The sequence below is a fragment of the Electrophorus electricus genome, chromosome 15, assembly GCF_041902795.1.
Source record: "Electrophorus electricus isolate QZ-2024a chromosome 15, ASM4190279v1, whole genome shotgun sequence".
In the NCBI taxonomy this organism is placed as follows: domain Eukaryota; kingdom Metazoa; phylum Chordata; class Actinopteri; order Gymnotiformes; family Gymnotidae; genus Electrophorus; species Electrophorus electricus.
In genome coordinates, this window is record NC_137511.1 from 6402355 (window position 1) to 6422500 (window position 20146).

General features: G+C 48.9%; 1 protein-coding gene across 9 annotated transcripts in view; it reads right to left on the reverse strand.

Moving 5' to 3' along the window:
• bahcc1b (BAH domain and coiled-coil containing 1b) overlaps nucleotides 1-20146 on the reverse strand; it is a 93439-nt gene that overhangs the window by 14147 nt on the left and 59146 nt on the right. For all 9 annotated transcript variants that reach the window (XM_081697880.1, XM_081697876.1, XM_081697875.1 and 6 more), the window contains 11 exons: nucleotides 16357-16479; nucleotides 14139-16235; nucleotides 13496-13610; nucleotides 13147-13337; nucleotides 12781-12939; nucleotides 10358-10554; nucleotides 8757-9114; nucleotides 6380-7210; nucleotides 2083-2240; nucleotides 1703-1839; nucleotides 1221-1328 (listed from right to left, as the gene is read on the reverse strand). In XM_081697880.1, coding sequence (XP_081554006.1) covers nucleotides 1221-1328; nucleotides 1703-1839; nucleotides 2083-2240; nucleotides 6380-7210; nucleotides 8757-9114; nucleotides 10358-10554; nucleotides 12781-12939; nucleotides 13147-13337; nucleotides 13496-13610; nucleotides 14139-16235; nucleotides 16357-16479 — 4474 coding nt within the window. The remainder of the gene's footprint in view (nucleotides 1-1220; nucleotides 1329-1702; nucleotides 1840-2082; nucleotides 2241-6379; nucleotides 7211-8756; nucleotides 9115-10357; nucleotides 10555-12780; nucleotides 12940-13146; nucleotides 13338-13495; nucleotides 13611-14138; nucleotides 16236-16356; nucleotides 16480-20146) is intronic.

Consider the following 20146-nt stretch of genomic DNA (forward strand, 5'->3'; position numbering starts at 1 on the left):
AAAAGGAGAAACAGAGAATCTCATGGTGGAAGAACATTATGGCCCATTACGGCCAATAAAAGTGCCCCGCTTTCTATGGTCCACAGCTCACATGCTAAGGCCAGCGTTTACCTTCAGATTAGTCAACAGCAACTCAATTTGTTTGACATGAAAAATACGTAAACAGCACATATAAACCATAAGCCGTGCAGTGCTTGCCTCTCCCCTCGAGGCACCCCGAAACCGGACTTTACGACTCTGATAAATTCCAGTGGCGGGAAGTTGTCAGTGTTTTTATTTGGCAGGGGAATTATTAATGGCTTAGATAAATGTGAAGTGAGTACGGCACGTGCAATTAAGCTTCAGTTCTCGCTTCTCATTAGCGCACTGCTAATCAGCCTAGCCTGTAAACAGGAGGTTTCTTAATCAAGTAGGGTAAACCAGTCGGACCAAGTTTATCAAAATGTCTGGGGCCTGGTGTAAATGGAGGTGCATCTCAGGAGAGAACGCACATTCATCACAGTGATAACTTCCTGCTCTGGCTTTACGGAGGCATTTGGACACTTCGTTTTATCAAATTGGTATTGCTGGCATATCAGGGGTTAGGAGGAGTCATAACACTTGAAGATAATCAATGAAAGTTGTAAATATGATTAATGGCAAGCTCTTTGCACTGATTAAGCACTTAGTCTGTCTCATTTAAACTGGTACCAGTCTTCAAGCCACATTTACTTACACACAATGAGAGGCAGAGACTGCAGCAGCAAGCTGTGTTTACCGTGGCAACAGTGTGAAGTCATACTCTTCCGCACACATGAACACACATTCATGCGCTCTGCACACGTACCCACACGCACACACATGCACCCCCCCCCACACCCACACACACACAAGCTTCATTGGATCAAGCCTGTGCTGGGCTACTTATCACTCATCTCAGTGGAGGTCAGTTGGATGCTGACTGAGAATATGCACGTTTTGTACCATTACTGTCAGAGAAGCCCCTCAACCAGAAGCGAAGATATGAACTACCACTGGCTGCTGCTTCGCATACAGCCACAGCATGAATACAAAAGCAGGAAAATAAAGAGACGATTAAAAGCAACTTGGAAATGGAACTTACATTTGACTTTGAAGTGAAGAGAACTCAGTGGGTGACTTCACTCACTCACTCATTCACTCACTCATTCACTTTCCATCTCTCTTGTGCACAGCTTGTGACACACACAACAGTAACTCACTTGACCCTTTTGTGGGTATCAGTAGGGGCAGGGGGTCCAGCAGTGGGCTTCCGCTTCCGTGGTCTGCCAGGCCCTCGACGGGCTGGGCTTCTTGAAGTTTCTTCTTTCCTGTGAATACACACACACACACACAGACACACACACACACACACACACACACACACACATGCATGGCTTGTCAATCACTCTAATTCACACTAATGATGTTGCATGGAGGAGAACACTAAGCTGTCTTGATTGCTAGCGTGTCCAGGGGAAGGGGCTTAAGTTGACACAAGGGTTTTAACCCACTGGTCATCAGCTTAAAGATGACACTGCACTTGCTGGGTGGCCTTCACTGCAGTCTGAGTGGAAAGAAAAGGGCTTGGAACATACCCTGAGGAGTGAGTTTCATGCCACAGATCGGGAGGCCAAGCATTCTAGTGTGCATGACAGTTTGTGTGGGTGTGGGTGTATGTGAGGGTGGTCTGCAGCTCACTCACTGGTGGTCGTGTTTTCTCTGTAGCTTGGCCAGTTCCTTCTGTTTCTCCTTGTAGCGTCTCTGCAGTTCAGCTAGCTGCACCCGCATTGCCAGTTCTTCCCTGTCCAGCGTTTCCAGGACCCTCTTCACGGGACATACCTGCAAGCCCCCGCCCACACAGCCCAATAAGTGTCAGTTGGCCCTCAGGTGCTGCTGATCTACCTAGAACCGCTTTACCACACAGAGCTGCTGATAACTCAGGTTGTACTAAAATACAATAGCATTCGAGTTTACATTGAGTGGACAACAAACATGATTCAATATGTCTCATCTGTATGTCTCATGCTTGTAAAAAGGCCATTTCCAGAAGCACACGAGAGCAGCAGGAGGAGTGGCAGATACCGGTTCGTGACGTGGCGTCCATTTGCACTTCCTGCGCAGGTTGAGCACTCGACGTAGGGGTGGGGCTGAATCATCAGTGGCAGGCGGAGTCTGTTCCAGTGCTCGTGCCGCTGCAAGGGTTGCCAAACTTTCTAGGTCAAAGGTGAAGATCTCTTCTCCTGCAGAGATACCCAGTTCAAATACAATTTTAAAGCAACTGCTGAAAATGTCTACCTCTGCAGGAGAACGCAGAGATCAGGAATCAGAATGTGCGTTTGGGTGTGGATGTGTGTGTGTGTGTGTGTGTGTGTGTGTGTGTGTGTGTGTGTGTGGTGTGTATGTGTGTGTGTTCAATAGGAAAGGTTTGTTAGTGTGCAGGGCAGGACAGCAGCAGGAGTCATGCAGGCTAGAACAAGACAGTAGCCTCCAGCTGCATGGAAATGTCTGCACTTGTCTTTCTTGCTTTTGTACCTTCCTCGCGCTGTCCGACAGTGGCAAACCACTCTCCTTCCTTTTGAAATGCAAAACAATGCTCCCCTCTTGCTCCTTGTCTGTCTGTCTGTCTGTCTCCCACACTCACACACTCAGACAAGTGACCTGATGAGGCAGGTCTGTGTCTCATGCAAATAAACAGCGTAAGAGACAAAGTGAGCACACGAGAGTGAGTAGGAGACACGTAGTGACACACAAAAACACAGAGTGGGAGAGGGGTAGAGTGAGAGCAGGAGCGAAAGAGAGAGGGAGAGGGGAAAGAGGTAGACAGAAAGAGAGGGAGAGAGAGATTGTGTATGCAAGGCAGAGTGCAAAATAGAGAGCAAACAGCCTCTAAGCACGTAGTTGTTTCCTGCCGGCACCTTGTGCTTTCAGACACTGAATGAGCGATGATGATAGCTATTAACCAGAGAGCTTATCTCTGTACACGAGGCCGAGACGCCAGGAGCCATGTTACACAAAGAGGGGGAGAGAGCGCGTGAGAGAGGGAACGGGAGAGTGAGGAGGAAAGGAGCAGAGCCAGTGAGATGAAGGGGGATTTCTCTACATTTATCTCTGTCATTAGGGCAGGCCACACGCTCCCAGCCTCCACTCAGCAAATGAGCCTTGAATATTCATGACAGCCCAAGCTGGCCTGGGGACACTGAGGAAGCAGTGTATGCATTTTGCCTGTGTGTGTGTGCGTGTGTGTGTGTGTGTGTGTGTGTGTGTGTGAGAGAGAGAGAGAGTGAGAGAGAGAAAGCTCATAGTGTTACAGCAACACAAAATAAACCAGAATCTCACCACAAGACTGTGAGCTGAGTTGAGTGAGAAAGAGGATGAGGGAGAGGAGCCCACAGGGAAGTGGGTGGGAGGTAATAAGAGGTAAAGTGTTTATTGAGCCATCTATTTATTCTCAAACATGCCCTCATTACTGACATGGAAAGAATCCAATTTCCTCTACAGAGAGGAAAAAGCAGGGAAATACACCCACAGCGAGCTAGCAGTCTAGTGTGTGCCGGTACAGGAGGAAAGCATATGGGGGCTTAAAGGTAAAGAATAGCAAAAGGTACGAAGGAAACTGGTAAGACTGGCCAGACTGGTGGGGGATGAATGATGGCAGCATGAACAGCTTTTTACACCACAGACGAAGAGAGGAATAGTGAGAGGAGGAAAGAAAGAAAGAGCAGCTGAATGCTGAATTGCAGTATCCTGTGGGGGTCTTTAGTTTCCTCCAGGTCTCAGGTATCCTGTCTGATTGACATCACCGTGCCAGTTATAGCGCTGTGGTGGGGAGGCTGAAATCAATCTCCGGCCTGCTTCAACGAGAGGAGCCAGGCCCTAGCGCGACCGGGCCAGCTCGGGCTGCCTTGCGGAGGAGAAGGGACACAGGAAGAGTGGAGGACAGGAGGACACATGGAGGAGAGCGCTAAGAGCCCGGAGAAAAGGATATTCCCACTGGACAAACACCCTCAACACAGGCAGCCCGATTGAGCTGTTGAAAGCTGGTGGATGAAGACTTGTCCAGCCATTATTCATTGGGAAATCATGTGAAAATGTCAGAGGATCTTGCCACGTTTGAAGTTGTCCTTAAGTGTTCAATGAAAAGTCCATCGGTGTTTTGAAATCATTTTTGAAAGCCAGCTAAAATGGGGCCATTGGGAGCCATTTTGTAATACAGAGTATGGAGATTTGAAGTACTCACCAAGTGGAAATGTGGAAACATATTTTCTTTAGTTTTGTGAGGTATGAGTGGTCTAAAGCAAACATAAGGCTGTAGTTACAGTGAGGCGGAGGCTGAGGCTACGCAGTGACAGCTCATGTGTTGACATTTCTTAATGAAAACAAAGGTTTGTTATACTTGTTTCGTCTGCATAATATTATGGACACTATTAGATAGCACTGTATTATACAGTACTGTGGTTAGTTGTTGACAGGCATCCATTGGACCTTGAGTGTGTATGAAGTGTGTATGCAGCAGCTGCAGTAGCAAGAAGTCAAACTATTTAAACACCAGTGGGTAAATGTTATCTTCCATGAAATCTTCAGCCTATGAGACGCCAGATCCTGACAGCTCAACATAGGCCATGGGTGTAGAGCTCCTCCATAATTACAATCATTTAGTGGCAGCCGCTTTTATTGAGGACATCTGCCCTACCGTGGTGGGTTTCAGCGTTAGGCTTCTAATTGCCCCACTATGGCTTATTTAGATCAAAATTACACAATAGATTATGTCGCTTTAAATAGCAGTTCAAAAAAAATTCAGCTAAAGATGGAAATACAAGCGCAGACACACACACACACACACACACACACACACACACACACACACACACACACACACACACACACAAACTTTCTCACACACACACACACACAGCAAAAGTGCTCCTGAGCGTAAATGTGTCGAGTGCAGAAAGCATTTTGTATGCTGTTTTGGGGTCTTTTGGGATTCCATCTCTGCTAGAGAATGTTAGTGTAAATAAAAACATCCTTTGGCAGAGAGGCACACAACGTGCCGCGGAAAAGCGGCCAGGGCTTTGGGCGGCAAGCACAACAATGGAGGCTAATTAGCCCACTAAAGCGCTGCCGTCCTGAGAGGGAGAAGATCAGCTGTTTTTAACATTTCATCAACTTTTCACAGAGGGATGTGTAGAGCTGTGGGAAAGCTAGGGCTTCTTCCGCTAAAAATGATGCTTATAAAAGTGATCATGCAGTTTGAGAGGTAGAGGCATGGGAGCACTCCCGCAGGATGAACCAGTGGACACAGTCCAATCTAGAGGACCCGGGGGGGTCAGCTATCATTATGACCACCTTATAAGATGGGCTGAAGCCCTTTTAAAAAGCAGCCACCCCCCTCTTTTCCCTCTCTCTTAGTTTCTCCCATAGGAAGCACTGAACCCCGAAAGGCTGGAGAGTATTTGATCTTTGGACAGGAAGAGGCAGGGAAGCATGCTAAGTGTGGGTGAGTGCTGGATCGTGAATATGTATGTATATATGTGTGGGTGTGTGAATGTATATCTGAAAGAAAAGTGGATGGTCAGTTGGGAGTCAGTCACCGTGGATACGTGTATGCGTGCGCATGTCTTCTGGCTGGAGGTATGGAGGGGGGGCTTTGTTATCTTTCCTTCACACAAAGGACAGAGAGCTGGCTGGGCTGAAAAGCCCTTTTTCGCACCTCTTTTTGTGAGGAGAAGCAAAACAAAATGAAAGACACAGCCGTAGCCCTCCCCCGCTGCCTATATCACAGCACTACAAGACCGCACATGCAAGCCACTGATGAGAAATTAAATCATGTGTGTGATTGAGTGTGTGCGGCAGTGTTTGCTCTTCTGATAAGACAAAACAGAGCTGCCGCTCTGGCTTCCCAAATCAATTCAGCACTAGACTAACTGAAAAACCTAATACGTCTTGGGGCATTGCAAAAACCGTATCCCCTCCGATGTAAATGTGTGTGTGAAGACATGCATGCTTGGAGTATATGTACTTGATATATGCATGGCATTCCAATGAGTTGAAATGTGTCTGTGGATGTATACATGGTGTTCCAATGAGTTGGAAGGTGTCTGTGGATGTATGCATGGTGTTCCAATGAGTTGGAAGGTGTCTGTGGATGTATGCATGGTGTTCCAATGAGTTGGAAGGTGTCTGTGGATGTATGCATGGTGTTCCAATGAGTTGGAAGGTGTCTGTGGATGTATGCATGGTGTTCCAATGAGTTGGAAGGTGTCTGTGGATGTATGCATGGTGTTCCAATGAGTTGGAAGGTGTCTGTGGATGTATGCATGGTGTTCCAATGAGTTGGAAGGTGTCTGTGGATGTATGCATGTATGGTTTTTTTGAGTACCTCCATCTTCCTTGTTGCTAGTCATCTCTTGCTGTCGTCTCTCCAGTTCAGCTAGCTCACTCAGGAGTTCCATGCCACGGTGAGGGGGATCGGCGAGGAAACGCACTGCCACAGGCACCACCATCTGAGCATCGCGTGTGGCACATAGAGCGGCAGCAATCAAAAGCTCCAGACTCCAGATGCAGGAGCCAGGATACTGGTTACCCAGAGAAGTGGGCTCTGGGCAGGGAGAGGAGGGTGGCGAAGACTGGCCAACCTCCAGAAGTTCTCCAGACTTGGAGGGTGTAGTGCAGACTTTCTCAACAGGCCTCTTTAAGTCCTGCTCTGTAGACTCCATAAACCGGAGCTCCTGGGGAGGGTCTACCATCCTTTCCTCCTGCGTTTCCATGTCTTCGGCTGGGGCCTGGACCTCCATAATGCTGGTCTGGTCATCACTGAGAGGACTAGCTGTGTCTGCTTGTAGCTCCCCCACTGCGTGCTCAGAAATCAGGCAGGTGGAGTTGGAGGGGTGTTGGTGTAAGGGTGGAGAGGGAGAGGCTGGGGTAAAGGTCACACCTTTCTGAGAGCCACCCACCTCTCCTTCTGTCTCTCTCACCCTGTTCCCCTCCTGAAACTCCTCCACCCGGGCCTCTACCTGGACAGTCATAGCAGGAGATTCAGCTTCCTGGCACACAGGCTCCACCCCCATCGTAGAAAGTAGGAGGGGCTGAGCTGCAGGTTCAGCAGGCTCTGCCTCCAAGTCGGCGTGCTCAGCCAACTGGACTTCTTGAGGAGAGGGACCGGCCTTGTAACCAATGGCAATGGCAGGATAAGTATAGCCTGGTGGAAGATCTTAAAAAAAAGAAGAGAGATTAATTCTTTAGTTGGTCATAATATGATTATTTTTCTCTCTGAAAACCTGACCTTTTGCTTACCTATAAGCCCTTTACATTATGAAGTAAAAGCTTGAACAGTCCAGGGAAGAGCTCATACCACCCGCTCGAAGCAGTCACCAACCCTGCATTATCTTTCATTTGCTACAGACATCTCAGTGTGACCTTGTCTGTTAAAAGGGCACTGCACCTTGCTTCTGAGGTATAGAGCAGTGTGATGTATATGATGCGTACTCCAACTCCAGTGACAGTGTATACGATTCAGAGACTGTGTCGCATTTATCTATTACCATTCACACGCATAATGGAGCCGGCATCATAAAGACTATGCGCAGGCATGAGCAAAATTTTCATGAATACCGAATTATGTTCAAGGGGTTATGGATGCAGTATGTGCACTGTTTGTGTGTGAGAGATTTCAGGCAGGAGTGTTTGCGTATAATTTAGTCTCCGGGTGAGCATGTGTATTCATCTCATTTGGGGTTAGAGTGAAAATGACTGTGTGAGTAGCAGTGCATGAATGTGTGTGTGTGTTTATGCATGGCACGAGCACTCGTGTGTGTATGTGTGTGTGTATGTGTGTGTGTATGTGTGTGTGTGATCTGCAGCATAGCATGGTATATTGATGACAGCATGGTGTCTGGATGTGATTGCAGAGCTAGCCCTGTCACCCCAGAGCTGGGTTATTGATGGTATCCATCCGCCCTCTCTGGCAAAGCAGCCAGATGAATTCGTATCCTTCCGCCGGCCAGGGCTCAAGGACCCCTGAAGGATAAGAGAGCCCCGTCTCCAATCTCTCTGGCCACCCTCCCTTTTTCCTGTCTGTCTGTCTTTCACAAAACCCCCTAGCTGATGCTTTTCTCACACACACATACTGCTCCCACACTCCAAAAATGAGTAAAAGTACACATCTCATTAAGGTGTGTTCATAGACATATATAGTCATGAATGATAAATTCACACACTTACATGTACAAAAAAGGCAAAGAAATTCAGCCATTTCCATACAAACGGACTGTCATCAGTAACCAAAGGGCAGTGTGTGCTTCTTCAAAGCCTCTGTCTCACTCATCACTGACTGCATTTCCCTGCAGCCCGACTGCCTGTGAGATTCACAGGTGGGGTGAAGTCTCCCCTAATTCTCTCTCCCTCCCTCTGCCTCCCACACTCCCTCTCATGGTGGCAAGGCCATGCCTAGCCCTGAGAACAGTAATGCAGTGTGTTCCTGCGTGCTGTTTTCCTCTTCAGAAGTATAAAGTGTGTGATAGAACCATGTCTCCATTTTCCCCATTCCCCCCCCCCTCCCCCACTCCACAAACTGAGCAGCAGGAAGCAGTGAACGCGGTTCTGAATAAATATGGTGAACGGAGCTCATCGTTTCACTTTTAAAACGAAGAGTCACTAAAGCAAATCTACACAAATCAGCAGATTCTTCACAGGTCAGAATGCAACCGTGATGCACCTATAGTGGAATGAGCCCTGTTTGTGGAGGTCACTTCACTCACCAGGCTCCAGAGACTGGGGGTAGTCCTGAGGCGGCTGACCCTCCCCTCGCTTGTCCTGGGACTCGGCGGCCTTGGGGAGGTGGTGGTGGGGGGTGGTGCGGGGGCTGAGCGCGGGCGAGCGCGGCGCTGCCACAGCCGGGCTCGGCTCCGGGCACGGCGTGCATGGAGTGCTCTTGGGGTGGGGCCGTGGGGCAGGAGAGCGGCAGCAGGGCGAAAGGCGGGAGGCACAGCCCCCCGGCGAGGCGGAGGAGCGAGGAGGCTTGCTGGAGGAGGGGCAGGAGAAGGTCTTCATCAGCTTTGGATTGCGAGGCTCAGGAGGAGTTTCATCTAGATCGATGGGTGTGTCCTCAGGTTTCCTCTGTGGAGGGGGAATAAGAAGCAACGTCAGGTCCCGCAACATATGGTAGAAGTCCACCATATACCAGTTACAGTTACAATTTAATAAATGTTCACAAACTGCTGGAATTTCAGAAATCTCCATGATACTCTATATCAATTTAACAGCTTTCTTTGTTCATTGTGGCATGAGGCAACGCTCTTCAAAAGCTATGAGGAGGTTTCTCAGTTTCCTCTTCTTCATGAAGAGCCTTTTCAACCTCCTCTTCCTGAGAATAAGGAGTCCGAGCACGGACATCATCTACAGAGCTCAGCTGGCCCACAGAGCACCGGCGCTCAGCTTCTCAGTCGTGTTTAATGAAATGTGAGCATGAAACAAACTTCAAATCCGTCCTCCTCTTTAATTAAACAGTCCAGTTCTCACAAAAGCACAATAAGCCTAATGCAAGCATCACTCAAATAAACAGGTTTTAAATTGTTCAATTTTACTACATTCACCACATCTCATATTTAGATATTTTCTCATTCATGAGTGAAAATTATAGTATTTCATCAGTATCTATTTAATTAGATTGATGAAATGTTATTCTGAGTTTATAACTTGATGTCTAATCAATGCAGTAGAAATAAAAGCTGGAATCTTTTTAAAAAATATTTTTCCCTCAGATAAGAGCATCATCTCAGTCAAACAGGACAGGCTGCTTAGTTATAAAGCATTTTTTTGGTCTGTCCAAATATGCTAATATGTTAATTCATGGTATAGAAGAACATGCACTGTTGGACGAATAAAACAGTTTACCATAATTTACAATAATTTAGTTTGCTGAATTTAGCATAGCACAGGAATACAGACAGACGTTATGTGAAAAGTATGTGAAATTTAGGATAAAAATTTGAATATGTTCTTACAGGTCCAGTGATTTTCCTGGTTAAATGCAGGCATATTGACTTGCTGCTAAAGTATGCATTTGTGAGTAGGAACATAAACCATGAGTTCCTTTGTCCTTTAATAGCAGAGCTTTTAAACTGCAGCAACAGCAGGGCTTTCATAGCACTGAGAACTCTACTGTGTTCAGGGACACTGGGTGGCCTTTCAGAAAGACTATGGCCGTACAGAGGCAACTGGGCCTTAGTATTGTAAGACCTTAAGAGAAATCAGGGTTGAATGACTGTGTGTGTGTGTGTGTGTGTGTGTGTGTGTGTGTGTGGTTCGTGCACATATGCCATGCTGTGCATATTGTGCCCATGCGCAGTGTGTATGTTACCTGAGAATGTGTATGTCTGTGTGCTAACTCCATTGCCTGCGCTGCTCTGTGCTGCTGCTGGTGCTGATGCTGCTGTAGCACATAGAGTTCCTGTTGCCGTAGAAACTGGCGGGAGTAGACGGAAGGATGCTGCATGTGCGAGGTAGGCCCTCGAGCTCCATACATGGGGGGCCATAGTCCCTGCTGCTCCATCACATCTACAGTTAGAGAAAGAGAGAGAGAGAGAGAGAGAGCAGGAGAGAGAGGAATGAGTGTGGTAGAAAAGATGAACAAAGTTTTTTACCATTACGATAGAGTGACGCCTGTCATACTGCAGAATTGTATTGAACTAAGGGGTGGGAGGTATCTCTCTTCTCCTTTCCATCACCCTCCCTATCATCTCACTGACTCATTCACTTCTCATCCCATTTATGAGAAAGTGACATCATCTGTGAAGAATGTTAGATGCTCATTCTCAGCTCATCCACAATCTTCATTCCTGCTTTGTAGATCAGAAGGCTGAATATTTGACCCAAAGGCAGATCATGCATGTTAAACCTTCCCATTTCAAATTAGCAGTTACTTATCCTCTCAGCTAGTTGTGGCTTACCTCTATGGATTAACTCAATGCGATGGTCACCAGTAAGCCCACCAGACACAGTTGCCTGTTCTCAACTATCACACAGAATAATGCCAGTCAAAGCAATTCAGCCCTGCTACCTCAAACTGTCACATGAATGTGGCTCTTTGCATGAGCCCTTCCTGACAGTCTGCTAGAGGGGAAGAGGAGGGCTGAGTCCCAAATGGCACCCCCATTCACTTGAGCTCGGATGGTCTTAAAATATGAGTCTTCAGGGTAAGATGAAGGGTAGAGCACTTCAAAGAAGGTACAGATGTCTAAAGGTACAAAGGCGCCGAAAAACGTTGGGACTCTCGCCACCCATGCTGGTAACGCTTTAAAATATATGGCTAGAAATTCATGCTGCGCTGATTGTTAAGTAAGGACACCATCTGAGCGCATTCTGCAGGAAGGGGTTATCTGAGGAGCGAGTTTATCGTGTTATATTCTGCACTCTAAGACAGATGCCTGTGAGAGTGGGAGGGAGAGAAAGGAGAGGCAAGGCGTGGGGAGATGCACAACAGCTGTGTACTTTGTCTCAGCCTTGAGCTTCAGCCCACAGAAATCTCAACACAATAGGCTTCTTTTATGGCCTCTCACATGCTACACCCCCTTCCCCCACCCACCCCTACCCTCTCCACCCATTCCCCGCTTCTCTGGTGTACGGTGGGGTCCTTTGTTTGGGCAAGATTACTGGGACGGGGGTAATGTTTCCCTGGGGAAGGGTCCGGTGGGCGCACCTCCCTCTCGGTGGCGGCTCCTGCTCAGCACAGAAGGGGAGAGGTGCACTGAAGAGCAGGGAGCTAATTAAATTTCACAGGCTGAGCCGGGAGGAGGGAGTCCACCCTGCTTTCTGCAGCGGGGCCCGCCCCGCTCCGACACTCCGCGCAGCACGCGGCTCCGGCACGGATCCGGCGCGCCGCACGGTCACCGCCGCACATGGCAGCCACCAGCGAATCAAAGTGCCAGGTATGGTTCCGCCAGCGCGAGTAGGCAGTGATCAAATAAGGCTACGGCAAGCGTCCTTTACAACGATGCGGCGGCGTACTGCAAGACGGCCTACCGCGCAAATCACAGTATAACAAAGAACCAAACAAAGCAAACACAGCACTGCGCTATACAGCTCCATAGCACTGTAAAGAGCCATGGCAAATAAAAGCACAATAACAGCACTTCCTCTTAGTCCTGGCCCCCACTCCACTCCCACACATTCATGTAATGGAGACCTGTACGTAGGAGAACAGATTCTGTCTACTCTAAGCATGCTTACTGTATATGAATTCTGAGATGCAAACATTCGCGCAGCAATTCACAGCAATGTGTGAACAATTATACATTCATTTGCACTACACATTTCTGACACATGCTCAAACATACTCCCACATGCAATTTAGGCTAGCTGTCTCTCGCTCTGTCCTCCATTCTCTTCCTAACACACCAAGCTACCTGCTTGAAATGATAATATGTTTAAACGGCTTTCATAATTCCACTTCATGAATTCAGAGTGAGCATTAGAACTGCTTGGGAGACCGTTCCCATTAACCTGATAATAAAACGTGCAGCAACTGCCAGCATGGCTTAGCAAAGCATTTTACAATGATTACAGAACGATAAGGGAGTGGGGGGGGGGGGGGGGGGGGCAGATCGGCAAACTGGCAAAGCACATCCCGGGGGTGACGGAAAGAGGACTACAGAGAGCCAAACCAAAACGGTGCAATGCCGTAAAGCAACAAAAAAATTTCGCCCTCACGTTTTTATTAAAATACTCAATTCACGCCTGCAGTTCTGCAGCAAATGAAAATCGACAGGATTTTTGTCAGCCTACCAAGGTGATGTGTGGCAGGGTGGGCAGCTGGCTCAGTGGGCAGGACTACCAGGGCAGCTGAAGGGTCCTGGGGCAGAGGCAGGACCGGCTGCAGGGGGCTGGGCATAGCTGCAGAGAAGCCAGGTGGGAGACTCTGGTGCAGCGCAGCATGACTCAGACCTGTACCACAAAGGTGAGACAGAACCAAAGTGTGGCATCAAAAAAAAAGAGTTATTTTAGCATTTTTTAATGGTATAGGTAAAAAGGTTCCAGACAGAAAGCCATGGCATTCACAACCATACAATCTACTGAAGTAGTACACAAAAGAAGACTAGAAAGGGGATAAAGGACCCTGGAACGCAGAGGAATGAGCTGCCGTACTCGTACCATACGAGTGGCCCATCCAGAGAGAGGGACTTCCTGTCCGAGGCATCCAGTGAGGATGAGCTGGGTGAGCATGTGCAGAAGGGTCCGCTCCTAACTGGCTCCCGCCTGGCACGATGAGGTGAGAGGTCAGGTCCCCATGGCAACTGCTGGAGGGGTGGATCCTGGCAAACTCAACTCGCTCCTTGTTTTCCCTGAACAGAAGTACAGCAAAATGTTTTAAGGAACAAAAAGCATAAGAGCCAAACATAACTTAATATCTCCTCTTAACAGTGGTCAAAATGTTTCTTGAATGTGCATGATAAACCCAAATCAATTAGTTTTTTCCATAAATATTAAGCATCTACCACACCTGAGGAGTAGTTCTCTTTCTCTGTCCAGTGGAGGCAAAGCCAGCTGCTCCTCGCAAACTCTCTTCCTTTCTTCCTCCACCTCCCGCTCCAGGGGATACATGGAGCGGCCAATCCCTGCCAAAAAGCGACAGTTCAGCACACTGGTGCAACCCAAAACCGACGACACTGGGCCAGCAGAGAGGGCTCTCCGGTCATCCTAGTACAGAATACACCAAGTACTTCAAAGCAACATTAGAAAAATTCACTTGTTCTATTTAGGATTTAGGTAAGGAGGTGTAGCATGACTAAAACAAATGAGTTATGCCGACTGCACTCGACCTGAGTACAGTAAAAGAATTTGGCAATGAAACAGACTGGCACTAAAACGACTAAAACACCCAATCTGGCATGTAACACTTCTGAAATGTCAGCACCAATTTGCACATAGCTGATTACGTGATTTAGCAACCAAAAATGACTAATTGGAGATCGTTCCTGTAATCACACATTCAGCTATTCACATGCGTAGTTTCCAAAAGTTCACAACTATCCCTGCTAAACTGGAAGACGATGCTTGCCTCGTTAGCGCAAACGGACACGTACATGTGCAACGCACACAAACGCACATACGCGCAAGCCTGAAGCCTCCTGCTGATGGCTTACCCTTCACGCTGGGCAGCACTCTGCCGTGGCGGCTGTGGGTGGCGTGTCCGTCTGGTGGGCAGCACAGAGGCTCTCTCTGCCTGGCGACAGCCACGGCAATGCCCACAGGGGGCTGCCGCACCTCCCCCTCCCCCTGCACTTCACTTGAATCGCGTCCCGCCCGCTCTGAGCGCTCGTTCTCCCCAGAGGATGAGGCCTTCTTCGAAGGCAACACTTGTTTCACCCCATGTTGGGCACAGCTCGTGCCTCCTCCGTTCCTCTCGTTCCTCTCGTTCCTCTCGCTCCTCTCGTTCCTGTCTCTGCTCGCTGTCCCCTGCTTCAGGCTGCCCAGGCCTCCAAACGGGCTCTTCTGGGAGAGCAGAAGTGGCTGCTGGCTGCTGTACTTCATCAGATTTTTCATGGCACTGTTCTCTGGCCCCTGAGGGCCTATCAAGGGCTCCTGGTGACCAGTGAGAGGAGGGTGAGAGCCCTGCTCTCCAGGTGTAGCTTGGGCACCAGCACCAAAAGAGTCATATGCCTTGCGCCGCTCCTCATCGAGGTGAGACTGGTGCCCTCGTGCCTCCCAAGATGGCACAGTGCCAGCCTGATGCCCACTGTGCCCATGTGCCACCAGCTCTACCTCTGGCTTTCTTTTTGTGTGAGAGCTGATGCTCGAACCCAGCTCTGGCTCCTGAGCCTCAGTCCCACGCCTGTTGCTATGCTGTTGATGGTGTATCCTAGCAACCCTCTGACTTTCCCGCTGGAGTACACACCCACTATCCCCGGTGGCCTTGCTTTCGGACGGAACCCTGTGAGGAGGACCTGAGTGAGAACAGTCCCGGAAAGGTGGCGTGCTGGCATAAGGGCCGCCCTTAGACTGGCAGCCATCTTTGGCTCCCTGGGGCAAAGAGGGTCGATAAGCATCGGTCTCCGAGGCGCTCTCAGAAGCCTCCAGGCTGCAGGAGCGGGCTGGGAGAGTGGGATGCAGCTGGTGATTATGGCTGAGCTCTGCCTGCTGTGGTAAATGGGGAAGTGGGCCTTGGGGCCAGTCTGGACCCTTGTCTGCTTTTCCATATACGTGCTGCTGCTGTGGATGCAAAGGCTTTCTTTGGCAGGTATTAGGAGGAGGAAGGGGAGTAGCTAGAGGAGGAGCCAACCTGCCTCCATTACTGCTCTTTTCGGACATTTTGGCCTTCCCTACTCCGTCTCCACCTCCCTCTCCGACCATCCCTCCCCTCACCTCCCGACAGTGGGGGTTACCTAACTGGAAGGGCCCACTTGTCTTGTCTGCCAGAGGCCCCACTGAGGGCACAAAGGTGGGCCCTGTCACTTTGGAGTCCCTGCCTGCCCCAGGAGCTGCTAAGCCCTTATCCTGAGCAGAGGACATGGCAAGTGGGGGAGGGGGAGGAGGACAGTACAGGTCAGGATGGGGGTGATGTGGGTGGTGATGGTGGGGGTGGGTAGGGTGTAGCCATGATCCTCCAACAGCTGAGCCCAGGCCAAGGGGAGGAGGCATGGGGTAGGCCACTGGGTGGGTATGGCTCAGCATGGCACTGTGGCGTAGGCAGTCTGATGGAGGCTCGCTAATCCGCATCTCACCACTCACTCCCTCTTTACAACAGAGATTACTTCCATTCCGCTGCCGACCACTCCCTAAACTCGAGGCCCCTGGTCCCACGCAACTAGGGAGGGAGCTCCTTGTCAGTGTGCCAGGGTCAGAGCCAATATGAGTCGTCTTGGTGCTAAGCAGGCAGGCGCTGAGGTGTTTGGGGTCATCTTTGTGTCGGTGGTCCTCCTCTGGCCCTAACGGTTGGAGCTGAGGGTTGTGGTGCAGGTGGAGATGTTGGTGATGGTGGGGGCCTGGTGAAGGTGGGCCGTGGGGCTGACGTTCCTTCACTTCCTGTTTGCTTCTCTCCTTCTCTTTTCCTCCAGATGATACACCCCGCTCCACTATGTCCTGTTCTTTAGAGCTTTTCTGTGAGGCCCCTCCTCCTCCGTGATCCCGCTCCCGGCTACAGGAACCCAGGGGATGACTAGGGGCGGTCCGAGTCAGTGGTGGAAGGCTGTGATTGGCTGAGAGGAGGTGGGGTTGTGATGAGAGGCTTCTGATATAGAAATCTGAGGCAATAAAGAGGGGGAGACCAGAAAAGAGACAAACTGTGAGAAAGCAGGTAAACCTCAGTTATAATAAAGAATGTTTGTATTAGTGTTAATTGCAGAAAGAAAGATGGAGGGGAACCTTTTGAAGTGTCATAAAAGCGGTGCTGTCCGTAGAGAACACTGCCGTTTCCATGGTGATCTAGGGGGCTCATGGGTAGAAAGGTGGGGGCCAGACTCCCAGAAAAGCGGGAATACCCTGGGGCTACCAAGAGAGGAGAGAGAGAGAGAGAAGGGGGGGAGAGAGAGGGAGAATTGTCAGGAGAGACAAGCTAAACATAAGAGTGACAGTCTTGGCCTTTTCGGTGCTGTGGCCATGGTAGAATGAAGGTCCACGAAGCCCTAGAGCAGGATAGAACCTTTCCAACAACTCTGATAGGAACATGCAAATTCTGCTCTCCACTTGGCAATCATAAGGAAGGAATACCATACATGGGTTTTAGAATACAGCTCTTAATGCTGTTGGAGTACTTTGTGTGTTTGAAATCCTGATTGCCATGATTGTCAGGTGCTCTGTAGTCTCATCTGACCAGTGAGTAAGCCCTTTCACAAGCTATGGGACAAGAACAGAGTTTGTTAATGATGAGTTAATGCAGAATGTTGCTGTAATTTATCTTGCGAGCTGATCAAGTTTTCAGAGTGAGAACATTCAAAATGCAAATCTCCGTGCTGTTAAGCTCTGTTTTGTATTTAAGACTTAAACAGCCCTTTAACCATTAAATTGTCAGCTGCGTTTGACCCCCACCCCCCATCCGCCAGCTTTCTGCTGGTTTGTTATGGTTTATCTGTTTTGCATTCAGAACACTGAAACCCCCAACCCCCACCCTCATACACACATATACACAATACAAAGAAACACTCCTGTCCTTCTTGTCCTTCATAAAGCTGGTCTGAGCACTTCCCATGAGTTCAGAGGAAGGTAAACGGCAGCTTTGCTCGACTTTGCACCTCCAAGGACATTAAACTGCATCTTGGGATAGTGGAGCGTAGGATAGGAGCTTAGGTTGATAGTCATGTCTGATGCGCAGACACATTACCAAGCAGTCAAGAGCTACACACACCAGAACCGGCACAAATACACTGTCCTAGATCAGAATTTAGGCGTAAGGGTCTAAAGCTCAGATGAACGAATTTGCCTGTTTGAGGTTTTTTCCTAATGGATGTTGGTCTGTGTATACAGCCTTTAACATTAGTCATCGTTTCCGGCATGTGTGCAGTGGAAGTCTTTAATCTCAGCAAGTCTCGACTGATACTTTGAACACAGGCACACACCTCTGGACATTTAGATATTCTAAGGAGTCAGCCACTCTGTGTTCCACCTTGAGTTCATAGACAGGTTAGTGAGGAGCTCTGGAGCATAGCACTGGTGGGTAGATGTGTGTAGTGTGTGTTCACTCACTCATACTTTGCTCATTCCTATCCTGACCTAGAGTTCCTCGTGCTTGCCTGCTGCTAGCACCTCCCGATCTTCAGAGTGTTAAGTCAAAAAAATCTGGCACTTTAACCTGGCACTTCTGCTTCTGATTATACCAAGATGCAGGTTTGTGTGCGTGTGTGTGTGTGTGTGTGCGTGTGCGTGTGTGTGTGTGTGTGCATGCACGTGTGCCTATTACACTTCCGATATATCTTTGTTCACTGTTTAAAAAAAAACACACAGTTAAAAATGTAAGAGTCCTGGCCAAAGAAAACACCAATCCTTCCAGTTCATCCACATCACATGCAGAAACGCACACACACACACACACACACACACACACACACACACACAATCACACACACACACTTACTTCCACACAGACACACACAAACAGAAGTCATCTTCACAAAATGTTCATTAAACTAAACTCCAAACAATTCTCCATTCAGTTTTAACACGTGTTCAGTGGCTTGAAACTATCACACCAATGCCCAATGAGCAAGCGCGCGCCACAGTTCACGATATGAGTGATAGAGAAGCAGAGGGTGGGAAACACTCAGGACTGGAGGTGTGGAAGAAAAGAGTGAGGAAAGAAGGAGAATGAAGGAGTGTAAAACATGCTGCTGAACAAGAGGCCGATCATGTACAAGAGAGCAAGAGAGAGATGGTGTGTGTGAGAGAGAGAGAGAGAGAGAGAGAGAGAGAGAGAGAGAGAGAGAGAGAGAGAGAGAGAGAGGGAAAGGTAGGTGGTGAGAGAGACACAGAGAGATGGAGAGGAAGAGAGAGATTCCCTTTTCTCTGCCTCTCCTACTAATTGACAGCAGAGGAGCGTCTTGCTGACAGTGACATCACAGGGGAGTCCAGATGGTTAATATGAGGCCTTCTGGCTGCACCTGTTTCCTACAGCCGCTGAATTTCAATTTCTACTGTATACCATCCAGAGCAGGAGGACAGCAGCACTATGAGCGTACAGTCATTTGTAAACAGGTGCGTGCCTGCGCAAGTGTGTGTGTATGTACGCATGTGCACACGCGTGTATCTGTGTGTGCGTGTGCCTGAGTGTGTGTGTGTGTGTGTGTGTGTGTGTGCATGTGTGGGCGCGTGTGCACACATGTATCTGTGTGTGCGTGTGTGTGTGTGTGTGTGTGTGTATGTATGTGTGTTTTGCGTTTGTGTGTGCATATGCGTGTGTGGGTGTGTGTGTGCGTGTGCGTGTATGGGCGTGTGTGCACACGCGTGTATCTGTGTGTGCGTGTGCCTGTGTGTGTGTGTGTGTGTGTGTGTTTGTGTGTGTGTGTGTTTGTGTGTGTGCATGTGGGTCTACAGAGATGATGGAGGACAACACAGAAAATTCAGAGTTCAGTACACTGTAGAGTCGTCATTTATTACATCTTAAAAAGCAATGAAGAAGAGAGGGAGATTAAAGGAGTGGAAATGAGTCAGGACAAGAGCAGAGGAGAGAAGAGGAGAGGGGAGAAGAAGAGAAGGGAGGAGATCAGAGGGAAGGGGAGGAGAGGGGAGGGGGAGGGGAGGGGAGGAGTGGAGAGGAGTGGAGAGGAGAGGGAAGGGGAGGAGTGGAGAGCAGAGGAGAGGAGAGGAGAGGGGAGGGGAGGGGAAGGGAGGAGTGGAGAGGAGAGGAGAGGGGAGGGGAGGAGTGGAAAGGAGAGGAAATCTCGTCACCATTTCTCCTTTCCAACAATTAATTTAAATGCCAACAATTAGAGGCGAGCTCCATGACAGTCCAAAAGCAATCAGACTCTAATGATGTGCAATAAAACCCAGTCAGCCCCTGCCAGGCTGCCACAGCCTATTACAGAGCAGATAGGAGAGCCCACTCTATACTGAGCCCACAGAGACCACGCACACACATGCACACGCACACACACACATGCGGTCACCTATATGCGCACACACGTGCACATACACACGGGCAGACACACATACGCGCACACACGCACACACACACACATGCACATATGTGCACACACACACAAAACAGAGTGATAAAGGGTCACATAGTTATGAGTAAGGAGCTACTATTGTGGTCAGTTGAGCAAATTATAGTAAAATAGCAACAAGAAGCTGATTCTACTTCCCTCCACTGACTAAGGAGAAAAATGAAGATGAGATACAGAGAGAGTGAGAGAAAGACAGACAGAGAGACATACACATACAGAGAAAGCGACAGACAGAGAGAGAGAGAGAGAGAGAGAGAGAGAGAGAGAGAGAGAGAGAGTGGGCTCAAAAGCCAGTGGGAAGTTATTTGTTAATATTTTTCTCATAGTAAAGATGAAATGTTCACCATAAACCACACAGCTGTGTTTGTATGTCCACTGGCTGTAAAGGACCATTACTGTCATCTCTCTCTCTCTCTCTCTCTCTCTCTCTCTCTCTCTCTCTCTCTCTCTCTCTCTCTCTCTACATCTCCCCCTTCTCTCTCCCCCTCTCTCTCTTT